Source organism: Alligator sinensis, unplaced genomic scaffold (assembly GCF_000455745.1).
Source record: "Alligator sinensis unplaced genomic scaffold, ASM45574v1 scaffold458_1, whole genome shotgun sequence".
Classification (NCBI taxonomy): domain Eukaryota; kingdom Metazoa; phylum Chordata; order Crocodylia; family Alligatoridae; genus Alligator; species Alligator sinensis.
Window position 1 is genome coordinate 733,591 of NW_005841944.1, and position 17,485 is coordinate 751,075.

The following is a 17,485-nucleotide window of genomic DNA, read 5'->3' on the forward strand; positions in this document are numbered from 1 at the left end:
TAAACAGAAACTGTTGACATTTTGCCATACGGTGACTTTTTCTTTTGCTTAAGGATTTCCACATTGTCTTGGACTTTCAGGAGAATGATAAAACACAAGGGATATGGTTTAATTAGGGAACAACTTTATTAACTTTCTCAACTGGGAATGATCTGGCAATAATTTGTACATTGCAGGCCATCATTCATTCCCTCCTCACTGATTCCTGCTTATCTGGGGAGGGCTGCTGTTAGCTGTCCACCCTTTCACACCCGACCCCAGTCCAGTGCTGGGCCCTACTTCTCCCTATATTTGGAGGCTCAGAGGAATAGCATTTTGTCCTCATTAGAAGCCCCAACCTTATCAAGAAACAGGATTCCCTGTGAATTGGTCTCCTGCAGGGGGCACTTGTATCAGAAGATGTCAACCATTAGTTGGCTGCCCACCTGTGCTGAAAAGCCAGCTTTCCAAATAGTTTTCTCCCTGGCATGACCAAAAAACCATCAGCAAGGCTTACTTCATCATTGCTGAATAACTGAAGAAGTAGCCATGATGATATTACAAGCAATTATTGAACTTTAGTGTTCCTGCATAGAATTAGCTACTCCATGGTTTGTAACTGTTCTGGCCTTGTAAATCCATGGAGGTCTGGTAGCTGTCTGCAATACCCTCTATTGCAGAATTTTTATTTATTTATTTTTTAACATTTTAGAGTGTTTATGGAAAAAGGGTTCTGGATCTACCTTGGGTCTTTCCCCTGCTGATTAAATTAACCCCCTCACAAAATCTCATGCAATTTACACCCAGAGATACAATATTCAGGTCAGATAGAATCATCATCTGCATGAGCAAGAAAGACATCTGGGGTCAGGTGACCCCAGCCAGGTGGCCGTCCAATCTTCTCTTGAAGACCTCTAGGGTAGATGATTGCACCACCTCTGGGGGGAGCTTGTTCCATAGTCTGGACACTGTAGTTGTGAAGAAGTTTTTCTTAATGTTCAGCCGGAAACCATCTTCCAGGGGGCCGTGGCCAATGTTTTTAGTTTTCCCCCAGGGCGCCCTGGTGAGCAGTTGTTCACTGAGCCCCTGATGTATGCCTCTGATATAGCAGTATGCTGCAATCAGGTCCCCTCTCAGCCTTCGTTTCTTTAGGCTGAAGAGTCTGAGATCCCTCAGCCTTTCCTCGTACGGCTTGCCATGCAAGTCCCTGATCATATGGGTGGCTCTTCTCTGGAACCTCTTGAGCTTTAGCACATCCTTCTTGAAGTGCGATGCCCAGAACTGGATGCAGTACTCCAGCTGTGGCCGCACCAATGTTAAGTAAAGCGGGAGAATCACTTCTTTGTTTTTACTGGAGATGCATTGATTGATGCATGCCAGAGTTTTATTGGTCCTAGCAGCTACTGTGTCACATTGCTGGCTCATATTCATGCTGGGGTCTATTGTTACCCCCGCATCCCTTTCATTTGTAGTGCTGGTCAGGTTAGTGATGCCCAGCCTGTAGGTGTGCTGGGGGTTCTTCCTTCCCAGATGCAGCACTTTGCATTTCTTTACATTGCGCCTCATCTTATTCCGTTCTGCTCAACATGCCAGCCTGTCTAGGTCTGCTTGTATCTGCAGCCTATCTGCGGGTGTGCCTGCACAACCCCATATCTTGATGTCGTCTGCAAACTTGGCCAATGGGCTTTTCACCCCCTCATCCAGGTCATTGATAAAGATGTTGAGCCGCTACCTGATACCTTTCTCTTCATGAAATATCCCTTGCCAATCCTGGTACCAGTCAGTTGACTAAACTCCAAAGGACAGTTTCTGGAATGAGGATGCCTTATGGCTCATTGACATACTTGGCAAAGAAATTGCAAAGACCCTGTAAGAATCAGAGTAGTGCTTGGTTATCTGGGATTTTTCATAAGGCATGAGGGTTAAGAATGTCTTGCTAATATTTGCTAAAGAAGGGACCAGGCATACTTCCTCTGCTGCAAAATGTGGTGCCTGAAAAGTAACTAGAGATGGTTGATAACAGAATATGATGCATCAGTAACAGTTTACCTGACCTTTAAATAAAAGCACAGACACACGCTCATCTTTATCTGAAATGGATAAGATTCCCTAAAATCCCTATCCTAAACCATAAATAAGCTTGTGATGATACCAATCACTGTTGTAACCCACAGTAATCATGCACCAAAATTCCAAGGGGTTGGCAACATCTGTTTGCATTCCTTACCAGTTTCAGTCCAAGTCTCAGTGTCTGGTCACCTGTTACTGAGATCAAAGGCTAAACTGTGTTTCATCTTCATGCACTGAAGTGACTGTTATGCAGTTGTGTAACTGTACATTTTGGCACTTACACAGTTTGGGATTCTACATAGCTACAGTTGCCTACACTTCCCTTCTGTGTGTGCTTGGGTAGGCTGTGCTTTGGCTGCAGAAGTGCCTAGGCATAATAAAATTGCCTAGGATTGTTCTGGCCAGGGGAGTCCTGAAACTTTAGTCATAGAAAAACCCAGCTGCATGGATGTAAACATAAACAGAGGGCCCTCCCACTCTTTAGGTCAGTAGCTTAGTAGCTATGGCACTTACCAGAACAGTTTTCAGCTCTCCTCTTGTGGCTAATGAGAATTTGGGGGGAGGGATAAGGATCACATTAGTGAATAATTTAGTGAGATGAATCCTGCCCTGGAAATAGATTTGAAGTGCAGAGTTCCTTTTGGTTCTTGACATTCAGTTGAAGTCCTATTTATTTGGTAGTTCTTTCAGTTAGTTGGTATATGGTTACCTGTATTGGTTTTTATTGCTTTGAACCATTCTAAATGCCTGCATTAATGACATAAAGGTACCTATTACATAGCAGAGTGAAAGGACTGATTGTTGCCTTATAAATTACTCTGGTTGGCATTTGTTTACTTGCCCATACAGTACTCTAAATAGCCAACACGAGGATCTAGCACAATAGATTAAATGTGAACTAGATAATATTTTTTCAAGGCATCTACTTTTTATATTATTTGTTACTTTTTATGTCTTGTCCTATGTGAGCCCCAACAAAAGTTTTCCCTAAACTTATTATGAATTGGGGCTTAATTCCCTCTCCGGGAGTTACCTTGAACAGAAATAGGACCATCCAAATTATGTTTTGAAAAACTTTCTCCAAAAACAAAAGGCATGGTCCTAAATAATTTAGTTGGGAAGAAAGTAGGTTATATGTGGTGTAATATGCTGGTGACGTCTTTTAAATCAAACACTAGGAATAATTATTGCTTGAGGTATTGTGTGTAATATTTTACATGAGGGCTGTCTGGCTGCTGTTAACTTGGCCATAGGTTTCCATAGGGTCTAGTTTTCCATAGGCAGTTACAAATTTGAAACACTCAAGTGTTAAATTTGTAGAAATGAAGTTGAGCACCTTGACATGTTATGCCTCTTACAATTGAAAAAAACCCCAAATAAACAAGTGTGAGCAAGGAGAAAAATGCATCAAAAGTGTTATGAAAAGCTTGCTTAGGATGTGGGGCTGCTGTTACTACTACTTATAAAAACACCATAGCATGGCATTATCCACAGTTGTATGGGTAGCTTGTCCACTTGATCAGCATTTCTCAACCTGTGGGTTGCGACCCAAAAGGGTGTTGCAAGATATGTGAAAGGGTCACGAACAAACTTTAAAAATGGATCAACAAACTTAAAAAAATGGACTCCCCTTTAAAAGAGAAAAATGTGGGAAACTGTGGCTTTTCCCTTGCAGGCTGGCAGAGTTATAACCTGTAAGGGACTGCTTGGGGCTCCCCATGCCCCACACATGCCTCGCCCCATTCACTTGGGAGCTGGGGCCTGGGGACAGCAGGTTGGGACTGAGGGGCACTGGGTTGGACTGACCATTGATGTTTACAAATGGGTCCTAGTGCAAAAAAGGTTGAGAACAACTGCACTAGACAAAATCTGTTAATATTGCAATTCCAATAGTTTTAAGACCACAGGACTCTGTAAATTAGTTCATGTGAATTCTACTTTGATGGGTTTTCATTACATGCAATGCAAATTTAATGGAAATAATGTTCTGTATCAGCAATAAATTGTTTTTGTAGTTTAAGGAAAATTTACAAAACAAGAGGATCAGACTATGTGTTAAGTTGAATGTTTGTTTTTTGGGGGGAGAGGTGGCGAGGTAGCCAGTGATGTAAATTATGACAACAGAATATATTACCTAGTACATGCTATATCCTAATCAGAACACTGAATTTATAGACACCACTTAAATTGAGTTACTTCAGATCTCAAAAGTATATTGACCATTTTAAATAATAGTTTATCTTTGTGTCTGTTCCCTGTTGTCCGCAATCCCTTGATTCAAAGATAAATTTATCTTCTACAGTTTTTATCTTGCCTTAGTATCTAGATGTTGAAGTAAATGTGTCCACTCAATGCATCCTTTCCCTTTTTCAGTTCTGCTATGACCTCAAACTTGTGATTTCTGGTCTGTCAACCATGCTTCTTAGCCACTATACCACCCCAGGTCTCCACTCCATGTATGAGCACAGCTTTCATTAATGATGATGGGAATTTCATTTGCCCACTGGAATGCAGTAGCCAGTACATGTTTTTGTATTTCTAATGCTACAGAAGCCCCCACGGATGCCTTCTGTTTACTTTTCTGGCTCTGAATTATTGGAGTCAGCAGGAATGTGCTGCCATGGGAATAATGTTTGTTAAAGAAAGCTCACTAAGACTGTAGTCATATGCACTTCAAAATATTGTTTCAGTTAGGTTTTCTTTTTTAATGATGGAATAATAGAACTTTCAGAAACATGTAGGTGGCATTTCCACATAATATTATATTTGAAATCAGGTCTGAAATGTTGGGGCTAAATTAACTTAATGTCTAATAAACAACAGAATTTCTAATAAGTATTTAGAATTATGCATGTTAAGTATAGCAAAAGAATATTAAAAAGCCTGTCATGTGTACCAATCTAATTAACAAAGCAGCTGTTTATTAAGAGTCAGGAATTTCACTATATATGAAGTACATTTTTACTTTATAGATCGTGGTCCTTTATGCAAACCTTATTTTGCACTGGGGATTCTGTAGAAGTCAAAGGGCCTGGGCACACAACATATTTACTCTAGGGCTAGGGACAGAAGGTAGACATAAACCAGGTTAAGTCATCAGAAACTGGTTTAAACATATAACAGAACAGAAGTTCAGTGCACATAAACCAGTTTGAAAATGGCGGAAACTGGTTAAACTGACTGATAAACCTGGCTGAATGTAGTATCAGACTTAACTGATTTGGGTCAAACTGGTTTATGAAACTTCTGTCACAGACCCCTTCCTGGTTCAAGTTAAATAACAGTCCCCTAGCATCCCAGTATGCTTTCCAGCCCTGGGTGGTCTGTGATGTCTGCTCCAGCAGGGAAGGGAAGGGGAGGCAGGGACAAGAAAAATTAAACAACGGTGTAGGTGTTGTGTCCACTATTTCTATCCCTGCATCACTATTTGTTCTGCGGTGTCACTAGTTCCTCTGCCAAGTAGTGGTGAGGCACTGTGTTAAGTAATCTGGGAGCATTGGTCATCTCTCCACTCTGGTGTAAGGTACATCAGTGTTAAAAAAAATGCACAAATATTTACATGCCATGAGGGTGTAAAATCGCTTGTGTGTCATGAATTACAGAAATCTTCTGCATTCACACTTTTTCATTTCTCTGCGGAAAAAGAGGCAACACTGGGTCCATAAGGAGCAGAAGCTTTCTAAAGGTATAGTGCAGTGTGAAATAATGCCGCATTCTTAGGCCAGATTCCCGTTGATGTTGGCATGTTGATACATTTAGGACATTGATGTGAGGGTACTACAGGGTTCATTTGCCTTTCTCTTCCATTCTGACTAGGCAGCTGCATGAGTACAAAGTATTCCCTTGGTTTCCAGCTGGAATTTGAAGTGTTGGTTTTGCCCTTTACGGCTTTAGTCTCAATCCAATCAACTGCCCAAGGATCTGACCCAGCCTCCAGTGGCTTCAATGCAAATTGGAACTGGTTCTAAGAGCCCGTTTCCTTCCCTGTGCTATACTAGCTCAATTGCAATCTAAGGAAGTAAAAGAGTTGGAGCTATACTAACTCTGGCATGTTTCCTTTCTTTGGACCAGTTAGTCATTTTGCAAAGTCTAGCCCTTTTTCAAATATGATAGAGTGGTCATTTGATACTAAGTCATGGGTAAACACTGTGGCAGGCCAGTAGGGGGTGCTCCTGCATTGAGCCACCCACCTCATTGCGCCCAACCACCTTCCAGGCTCCGAGTGTCTCCCTGGGGGCACCTTACATCTGGCCGACCCCCTTCCTGGAGCACACCCACTAGCCTGGGGTTTCCACTGCCACCACCCAGGGCTGGGCTTGATTTTGGCTCTGTGCACCCTGGGAAACACGGGCCTAGTAGCCCTTGAGGGTACTTGATTCACTTCAAGAACTTGGGATGCTTCCCTCAGAAGCACAAGTAGTGGTCTCCCTTAGTCAGCTGAACCAAGGGGACCCCAAGGCATAATCTAGACCCACTCCCAATAAGTCTCCCACACTAGGTACAAAGGAGAACTTTATTGGTTACAAAGGGTAGGGCTGGAATAGGGTACAGGGTGGAGCGATATCAGAGAAATCCCATAGAGCAAATTCTCATGGCTGAGTAGCCTTTGATCATGCATCTGAGTTACTACAAGCTATATATCTAGTTAGATCTCAGGTAGCTTACTTACAAGTATCATCCAGAGGCAGGGAGAGATTCCCTCTGGAGGCAGGCAGTTCCTTGATCATGAGTTTTGAGAGAGAGAGAGAGAGAGCAAGTTTCAGATGGTTCAGCTCTTCTCTCTCTCTGAGTCTCCCTCATGGCTGCTGTCCCCTCCTCCTGGGCAGTCCTTAACTTATATAGCCCTTGTGACTTCATTTACCTGGTCCAATGGAGGCCAGCACATGTTGGCTGTCACCCAACCAATTTGAAATGCATCACTGGTTGCTGGGCAGACTGACAGTTCCTAGTTCCCCAGAGAGCAAGCCCCTCACCCAGGTATGTGATACCAGTCATGTAGTCAGAGGGAGCAGGTTTCCCCCCTCCCTCAGGAATGTATCCAGCTCAGGTTACTTAAAGACATAGGGTAAGTTGTGTATCCTCTGCTGGGCCCATCCTAACCAAATTGTCACAGAGCAGAGTTTTTGGGGAGAAACAGAGGTGGCCTTCTGCCACAGACACCTGCTATATAAGATGCTGCTCATAGCTGTTTAATACATTGAAATATATATACTTGTAAGAATCCCACCCTTGAATTAGGGTTAGTTTTTAGGGATGTGCATTTCTGAGTGCTCTTTGTCTACAGTGCATGAGGCTAATCAAATCAGGGTAAACTAGCTTGGGTGGAGTACTGTGCAAATGCAACTGTGCTGTTTCTGGTACCCAAGCTACATAATATTGACTGTTTTAATTTACTTCGTTCAAAACTGGAATAGTATTTGTTTCATTCAAAAACTGCTCAGAAGATTAGAGATCGAAGTTGTTAAACAGCAGTATTGATGTTTGTGTCTGGAAGACAGAGCCCAGGGAAGAGGGGGGGAATTATGAAGCTTATTATCCTTATTAAGAATTATTATTAAAATTATTAAATTATTATTATTTTATGATGCTTATTTCCATCATGAAATCCTAGGGGTTGCTATGACCTACTTTTTGGATTCTAGTTTCCTAATTAACTAGTTGTGAACACGACCACTTCAAGCGCTGATGGCTCCTGCCATTGGAGCTATCTTTACATAATCTCAATAGATTTAGTTAAGAATTCTTCCAGGAGGCGAATTCAACCTGCCAGATTCATTAAAGGATGGGATTAATTTGGTTTAGAGATTTGAGAATCCTGTGATCAGAATTACAGTTGCTGCATCATATTTGGCAATTGTATATTGGGAGTATTAAAAACATCAATGCAATGTAAAGTATTAGTGGAAGTGAGACATGAAGGAAGATAACTAAACCTTATTAAAGGACTGGATTGTACCTGGTCTTTTACTTAGCATGAAAGAAGGAAAGTCTTTGAACATTTATGATAATATATCCAAGGCCTGTTTAAAGGCTAGGCTGAACAAAATTATGCGCAGAAAAACTCAAAATTATGCAGGTATTTTGTATGGTTGGGAGGTAGGGGTGGGGTGTTTGTATGGGGGGGATTTGTGAAGGTGTGTGGGACTGTGGGTGTATGTGTGTGAGGTTTGGAGTTCAGTGATGGGCATCCCCACACACCCTGGTGGGATGCAGGATACTGTGGGTCAGGAGTGAGGGGCAGCAGCAGGGCTGGGGAGCTGTGGTTTGGGAGTGAGGGACAGACATACACAGATGCATATACAGACAGTGCCCAGCAGGTAGGGGTGGTGGGGGCAGCTCAAGGCCCCCCTGGTGAGGGAGGGAGTGGGGCAGGGGCAGGTGCTGGGGTGAATGGGGCCCCAGGGCTGGGGCGAGTCATGGGACAGAGCCGTGGGCAGCTTTTCTGGCAGGGGGGTGGAGGAGGCTCCCTGCTGCTGTGCACACCCCTGGGGGAGGCATGGAGGCACGTGACCCCAGATCTGTGCACGTGAAAGAGGCTCAGGCTGCCCACTGTGGGCTGGGGCTCTGCACTCTGCTGCCTTTGCCCTCAGAACTGTGCATTGACCACGCCACACACTTCCTGCCTGCCTGGTGGCAGGAGGCACAACATGGCATTGCACGGCTCTCTGGGCAATGGTAGCAGAATGCAGAGCCACAGCCCACAGCGGGCAGCCTGCCTCCACCCCGTGCACAAATCTGGTGGCCACGTGCCCCCTATGCCTCCCCCAGAGGGGTGTGCTGCGGCAGGGAGCCCCCCTTAGATGAGCCATCCACAGCTCTGTTGCATGATCTACCCTAGCCTTGGGGCCCCATTCACCCTAGTGCCTGCCCCTACCCCTGCCCCACTCCCTCCCTCATCATGGGGGGTGGTGCTCAGTCTGCCCCCCCCACCCCTCTCCCTCCACAGACTTACTGGCAAACATGCAGCATGCAGGCTATGACTGCTCATGTGCGTCTGTGTCCTTGCGTGCCCCCTCCCTCTCCCTGCTGCAACTGCCCTGTGGTCCTCTACGCTGCCACCGCTGCCCTACTGGGCAGCCTGCAGGCAGTGGAGCAGAGCCTGGGTGTGGGCTACAAAACCATGTGCATGATTAATGCATTAAAATTAATGCAAAACCAATTAATGTGTTAATCGCACATGCTAACTGATTAATTGATAGCTCTAGTATCTATGTATCACTTATGTATTATGGGATTTTCAACCCAGAGACATATTATTTCAGTAATAATAGGCTATCCTAGCAGTGTAAGTAACTATAATTAAATGTAAAAGAGACCCCTACTTTTCTGTTTTTGGCCAAAATACAAAAATCTTTAGTGCCATAGTAAAATTTGAATAGTTGGGATATCCGTGATATCCTACTTGCAACTGTTTTAATCTGCATACTGGTTGTAGAATACGTAACTTGATTTAAGTTAATCTTCTAATATTTAATGGTTTTCCCAGGTTGCATGTGTACTTTGCTTAGATGATAACAATAAATATTAAAATGAATACTCCATGGAATTTCTAACTGTGCAGATGCTAAATGAATAGTCAAAAAGTTGTGTTTTCCATTGTGCTTTTTTCTTGTGTAAAACCTTTGAGAGATTTAAATACCATTAAATATAGTTATTGTTAAAGTATGAAATGTATTGGTCCAGAGTATGCAAGTTAATGTTTTGTAGTGTAGCAAGCACATTAATACATTTGACTTCAGTGAACACATAGAGCAGTTAATACATCATGGTGCAGAATGTTCGCATGAAAATATTGCATAAACAAGAAATCTTTCTAGCCACATATTTGCAGTTAGTTCATTGGGTAGTTTCATTATTTAAACATTGGGTTATAATTACAAGTGGAATGAGAAAATTATGGGAGTCTCTGAAGTTTAATTTTTTTGGACCACATTTGATATTAATATGTATGCATCCCTTTGACTTATGGCATAGTTTTTTTTTGCATACCTGAAATTGGAATTTGAACCAAAATAGGTATTTATTTAGGTTTATTTCCAAGTCTATTTTAGCTCTCTGCTTTACAGTAATGAAAAATTCAATTCACATCAACTTTATTTTAATAAATATTGAATTGCTTATGTAACCACATAGTAATAATCGGTAGTAATGACAAGCTACCTATGTGGTTCTACCTACAAGCTACCTATGTGTTTCTACCTACTTTCTCCACAGATGTCTACGAAGGTAGGGGAGGTAAGGTTTGCTGTTGACTTGAGTGAGAACAAGATTTCATTCAGAATTAAAATTACTGATTTAAAATGTATTATTTAGTTTGCAGAGTTAGGTACACAGAAGATAAGAAATGGCTATTTTGGTTTGACCAGAAACGCCCAATTTTGTTTCTTCATTCATAAACATGATGATAATCTTTAATTACATGATTCTGTAGTATCGTCTCAGAAATACCCCTGATGGATCTGAGATGTGGTCACAAAAGAATAGATCAATCTTTCTGTTCTCTTCTAAGGGCAGCTCTTGTTCTGTGTTCTACTCCAAGAACAGGAGATAAACCACTGCCAGTGTTTCCAACTCCTGAAAACAAATTAAACTGGCAAACCTCACAAATTCACACAATGTCCCTGGGGGATATCAACTAGATTGGGTGAGCAGCAGAGTGGTTGGGAGAGATCCAGTCTGCCTTGTACCCCACTGCCAAACAACTGATTATCTGTTCCCATTGTTCCTAGAACAATGCATGTTGCAGCTGCTTCTGCAGGAGCTGGGCATACACCCAGCCTTACATTAGAATGTTCATGTTTTTATAAGAATAATAATAATTATTATTATGCCCAAAATACATCTGACAATGCAAGGGAAACTGAGACTTCAGAAGTTTGTATCTGTGGATGTAACTGAACTGAACATAACTCTGAACATAATTTTATGGGACAAAGAAAGGACATTCTTTGGCTCCAGGGTTTTTTTCCTGCCAAATTTGCAATGTCTGTGAGGGGAAAAAGGGATTGTCTGCAAAAAAAAGTTGCAGGAGTCATATATAATGGATAGTCAGGACATCCTAAGTATAGGGATTGTTCTCCGTTTTGTACAAAATGCATACTTCATGCACATTCCCCATATATATTGAGATTAACTGTGTCATTGTTGAAATGTAACAAGCGTATTCTCTTGCAACTACTGCTACCATACCAGCTCACTGCTCATCTTCCCTGGACCGTCACCTGTATTCAAAAGTCTTAATAAAGCTACCAAAAAATCATATTCTGCCAAAATTATTTTACCTCCTTGCCTTCAGGATGGGATTCTTACCTATACCAAAAATTTGCTCTGCCCAAGTCACAGGTCACATGTAAATCAGCATTATACTGTGTGATTAAAAAGTTACGGCTTTAAACTTTTATGTCATATCACTCAAGGAGTCCAAAGGTAGTTCTGATATATTTTTAAGATTTTACAGCTTTCTTACCCGTGTACCATTAAATAAATCAACTCTACCTATATGGGGTATCCCCAATAAAATACTTCAGAACATTCCTAAAAGTGTTCCTTTATAACTGAAATAATAAATGCATGTCATGCATGATTCATAGATTCATAGATGTTAGGGTCGGAAGGGACCTCAATAGATCATCGAGTCCAACCGCCTGCATAGGCAGGAAAAAGAGCTGGGGATAGAAGGCCCCACGTGGAGAGCATGCATATCCAACCTCCTCTTGAAGACCCCCAGGGTAGGGGAGAGCACCACCTCCCTTGGGAGCCCGTTCCAGACCTTGGCCACTCTAACTGTGAAGAAGTTCTTCCTAATGTCCAGTCTAAATCTGTTCTCTGCTAGCTTGTGGCCATTATTTCTTATAACCCCTGGGGGCGCCTTGGTGAATAAAACCTCACCAATTCCCTTCTGTGCCCCCATGATGAACTTATAGGCAGCCACAAGGTCGCCTCTCAACCTTCTCTAGCACAGGCTGAAAAGGTCCAGGTTCTCTAGTCTCTCCTTGTAGGGCTTGGTCTGCAAGCCCTTAACCATACGAGTGGCCCTTCTGTGGACCCTCTCCAGGTTATCCGCATCCCTCTTGATGTGCGGTGCCCAGAATTGCACATAGTACTCCAACTGCGGTCTGACCAGCGCCCGATAGAGGGGAAGTATCACCTCTTTGGATCTATTCGTCATGCATCTACTGATGCATGATAAAGTGCCATTATGGATATGTTGCATTTGTCCTGGGAGAAATATTTTCTCCCAGGACAAAGTGCTGTCATTCAGACATCCATGTCTGTTGTCCTGGGACAAACCCTAAAAAAGTTTAATGGGATAAGAAGTGTTAACAGTTTGTCCAGGGACATCTTGAAGTGCGTATGAATGGTTTTCCCAGGACTGCATCACCTGAATCAGTGGCAGAAAAGTGAAAGTGCATTCAGCTACTCACTAAACCCAGATTACAATCCTGAGACTTTATATTTCAGGACAAACACAGGCACAGCTGGCCTTGGGACAAATGCAGAATCTGTTTCTAGCCATAGTGTGGTGGGAATTGCCATCCTTAGGATGAACTTGAGGTAGCTGCCAGTGGTTGCTCCCAGAGGGCTTGACAACTGAGTGGTTGTGCACAGGATTGCAGCAGCTCCCTCAGCCTGCTGGGCCTGGTGCAGGTGAGAGGATCAAGTGCTGAACATGCTTCTTTCCCTTTCAGCAACTCCAGATAAGGGGACAGTGGCCTCTTTCTTTGTGCCTCCCTTCTCTCTTCTGTTCAACGTGCAGAGTAAGGCCTGCAAATTTTAGACCTTAGGGGTATTTTCAATTTCTGAAGATATGCTTTATAAAGCATGTCCTGTTCCCCTTCATCCCTATCCTTGCCATGTGTGATTAAGGCTCCCTACCCTTGAATAGGACTAACTCTTGAATAGGTTAGTGTCTTAGCTGTTAGGTCACTGCCTAGTAAATATCAGTCATTTGACTTTGACTTTTAAGAGACGTTTATTCTGGGGAGGGTGACAAATGGGAGGCAGTAGAGATCATGTACAGGTTGGTCTGAGGATCTGGGCCTCACGGACAAAGTCTGGGCTCATGGCCTGCAAGGCCTGTCCATACACACTAGACAAAAAACCAAGAACAAAAGGAGTATTTACACATATACATATATACAGTTCTGCCAGTGGAGACGCCCATGCGGGCATCAGGGGTCGGCCCGCATGGACAAAGCCCGAGGTCTCAGCTCGCTGGATGCACCTCTGCACCTTGAGCAGCTGGTGATGTCACAGAGCAAGGAGCAGGCACCCCGCCTCGACTTGGCACAGTGCCCCCTCGACAGCCCAGCATTCCTCAAAGGTGGACACCATCTGCCGGAGGACTTCATACTTGAATTCAAGTGAGAGGCGGGCCCGCACCAGCAGGTGGAAGAGTTGCAGGGCATCGTCCATCCTGGTCCCAGTGAGCCGGTTTCGCCAGCTCTTCAGGGTTGCCATCTTACCCTGGCCCAGCAGAAAGTTGGCCAGGCTGACTGTGTCACTTGAATAAAGAGCCATTCTGTAGTCGTCTTTTTCTGAGGGTGCAACAAAAGGCTTTCATAATTCCACATAAGTAATGGCATAATTTAAGGCCAGGGTTTTTCTTATAACAAAGTTAGGTCCACAGCTGTTTATGTCTAAACAACTGAGCTGTACAACATGAGTGACTGGATATTTTAGCTTGTTGAAAGAGTTTTTTGATGGACGCTACTGAGTAGCAAATAAATAGCAGGGCATGTTAGATGTTATCAAAATATGTTAGTATTACTTTCCACCTACTGTTGATTTGTACTCGAAGACCACTGTAAAACTAGTCCAGTGATGTAAAAAATCTTATTTTAACACTTCTCATTTGGCACTGAACATATTTATAAAATAGTACAGGAATACTCAACCCCAGGCCCACAGAACTGTATCATCTGGCCTGTGGGGCTTCCTGTGGTGCTGGATATTCAGTGGCTTGGGAGCAGGGACAGCATTAACTACCACTCCCTTGCTGCTAAATTTCCGGACACATAGGGAGTCCCACAGGCTGAATAGCATGGCCCTGTTTCCTGGAATGGGTATGTGAGGTGGCATGAAACCGATTCTGCCAGTATGAGGCTGATCCTATCAGCGTGGAGCCAATTGGGGTGGCATGGAGCAGCATGGGGTCAATTGGAGTGGTGCTTAGTGAAGTGGCATGGGGCCTATCAGGGCAGGTCCTGGGAGATACAGGTGGCACAGTGCCTGATTCATCCTGTGGATCAACCTCACACCACTCATCATCCAGCGGGGCCAAAAAGTTGAGCACCACCATAGCAGGGTATTAATGTGCCTGCTTCTTTAAGGGCAGAAGCAGCCTGGACAGAAAGCCCTACAGGCTAGGCAGAGCTCCACAGCTACAGGTTGGCTGAACAACAGCTTAGTGGGGTAATTGGCTAGCAGCTGCAGGCAGTGAAATGACTAGAAGGAGGCAGGGCCGTGGGGAGGCTTGGGACACAGTAAAGGGAAGGTCAGAGCCATGTAATACGCCTTTGTCATTAGGGCATTAAAGAGGCAGCCTCCACACCTAGTAACAACTTTTTTTCTTAGAACAAAGGTGTGGCAGACAAATCACATGGGCGGACTGCTCTAGACAGGTGGGCGGGCTGACGTTGTAACTGGCCTCAAGACAGCCCCCTGTTAGAACCACTGATTTAGTACATCATATGTTTTATTAGGTTAGGTACAAACATTAAAAAATCCTGAGGCAGAAATGATCTAAGTTACACAGTTTTATGTAAGCAGCATAGTTTAGGTCGGTAGTGAACAGAACATGTATTCACCCTTTGGTGCGGGCACAAAACTCAGACTGTATTCTGCCATTTTTAAACCAATCTATATGTGCTGAACTTTGGTTACAAGTATAGACTGGTTTCCAATCGCTTACACTGGTAAAAGTGTAATGCTTTAGTGCTTGGTAAAAGAATGAGTTTCAGGACTTGCTGTGAATGTGTCAGAAAGAATTTGGTCTGGAAAGCAGATCCAAATTTCAACACAAACAGGCTTTGCTTGCTACTTACAGTACTTCCTGTTTTCAGCTGTTTTGGAAATAGAATAATCTTGCAACATTCTAGCTTCCAGTACCAGCACTTTGGGAACCAGTTTCTTGCCTTGAGAATATTATTATTCAGGGTTTTTTAGTATTAATATAAAACTGGTACCTTTTTGGTGATCCTTTTCATTTGATTTCAGGTGCTTCTGTCAGGACTGATTGGTGTTGTCTCATGGAAAAGACCCCTCTCACTTGTGGTAAGTGACAGTACTTTCTTGGTCCTGTCATGCAACATGTGGCTTCATGATGTGTAGTAGTTGTTAACCATATGAGACAAATATACATCTTGGTGATTTTGATTCATAGGAATTTGTGTTAAAACTTTTAAGTGGTTTTGTGTTTGTGTGGGTTTGCATTTACTGAATTGTCACTTTGTGTTTCAAGGTGAAACTCAGTTAAAGCCATTGAGTTGGTCCAGGTTTTGCACTGAAATCAGGTGAACTGCACATTTCATATTCAGTGCTTGTCCATGACTAAGCTCAATTTTGCTCAAAAGTTTAGTGAAATGTAATCTGCAACCAACCTTGGAGCTAAGTAATATTTTGGAATGTGTTTTGAATATTTCATAGGTCTTGCACATACTATCCTGAGAATTTATAAAACAACTTTGGGAACTTTGAGAAATGTTATCAGAATATTGATATGTTTTTGTTGCAAACTTTGTTTTGTTGATATTATCATTTATGTTTAAATATGACTTTAGAGAACCTACTGGAAGCTCTAGTTGTTGTTTGTCTCGCTTATTTAATGTCTCCAGTGAGTAAACTGTTATACCAGCATTATCCTAAATGTTATACCAGCATAATCCTAAATGTGATGTTGTTATGCTGGATATTGCTTATGAACTGATTGATTCTCATCAGTTATGTGCGTTAGAGAACCACTGAGCAGATGTGGGAGATCTTTATCACAAATAATTCACTATAAAGAAAGAAACTTCAGCGAAACAGGACTGTGTTGCATACCTCTGCCAGGGTGTATACTATAATAAATAATGTCAAATGCTATGAGCAAGGAACATACGTGTTTGAAACGCGTTCTTTTTATAATTTTCCTCACTTAATTGACAAATGGCATAGATTTAATGAACATGTAGCTTTTGTCATGTTGTTAAAATATAATACAAGGCACTAAATAAAGACTTCCACAAAGGTTTTTATCTTGTATTTTATATATAGGGTTTGAAGTATTAAATAGTTAACTTTTTAGATCCTTCAGCTTATAATTCAGCAAGTCTAGTTTTTCTGATGAGTTGAAAAGGCATTTAGTAGTCCACACTTAATCCAAAATGGATAGTATATGAAGCTGAATAATTTACCATATTTTGGCTTCTCAAGCAGAATGTTGCTTATACTAAGTTTGCTATCCTGTCAAAGAAAAGAGGAACCAAAGTGATACATGAAGTCTCTCCACTAACTGTATGTGGAAATTCATTTTGGGAAAATGAGCAAATTAAAGCAAAATCTTGAAAAATCTGATGTTAGGGTACAACGCTATGCTATAAAAACAAAACGAGGATGATTTCATAGATTTCATAGACATTTGAGCTGGAAGGGACCCTGGAGGATCATTGAGTCCAGCCCCCTGCCCCAGGGGCAGGAAGTCAGCAGGGATCATAGTATCCTGGCAAGATAGACATCCAAATGTCTTGAAGGCATTCAAAGTGGGTGCTTGAACCACCTCCGGTGGCAATCTATTCCAAACCTTGGGGGCTCGGACAGCGAAGAAGTTCTTTCTTATGTCCAGCCTGAATCGGTCGCGACAGAGTTTGCGAGAAAGGCACTCTCATATTTCAGCTCTAGTAATGTCATGGTTATGGCATTTACCCAGGAACTGAGACGCAGGTTAGAAATAGACATCGATGAATAAAGCTGATCAACTATGCCGTGATATGTTGTGGCACAGCTGATCTACTTAATTGGGTGAAATGCACATCACTCCTTGTCCTGCACTTAGTGGTGCGGGACAAGGTGCAATGTAATCTCAGAGGCCAACTTAGCCAGACCTCTCCATCGCCTGTGGCTGCAGGAGTGAATCTGGCTTAGCAGGAAAAACTGGGGCTTTTGATCATCGCAGGGGACAGGTCTGACTGACCAAGGAAAGCAGGTCATTTCCTCACTCACCCAGACTCACTCCTGTGATTGCTGGGGACAGGTCTGGCTGAGTAGGGAACCCCAGCTTCCCTGCTTATGGAGAGGCACCCTGAAATTTCCCAAGTTATCTCTCTGTAAGCAGGTAAGGCAGGCAGGTGCTCCAGGGCCTATATTCTGTACTATGTTTTTATTAGCATTGCAGATGTAAAAGGTTTTATGTCTCTGTTTATTATTTGTGTGTCCATAACCTATATAAGTGTAGGGA

General features: G+C 42.8%; 1 protein-coding gene across 1 annotated transcript in view; it reads left to right on the forward strand.

The window, feature by feature from the left end:
- The window catches only part of FAM189A1 (family with sequence similarity 189 member A1), a 458,052-nt gene that overhangs the window by 141,665 nt on the left and 298,902 nt on the right, over positions 1-17,485 (forward strand). Inside the window, exon 2 of the mRNA XM_025199459.1 lies at positions 15,268-15,324. Within this exon, the coding sequence (XP_025055244.1) occupies positions 15,268-15,324 (57 nt within the window). The remainder of the gene's footprint in view (positions 1-15,267; positions 15,325-17,485) is intronic.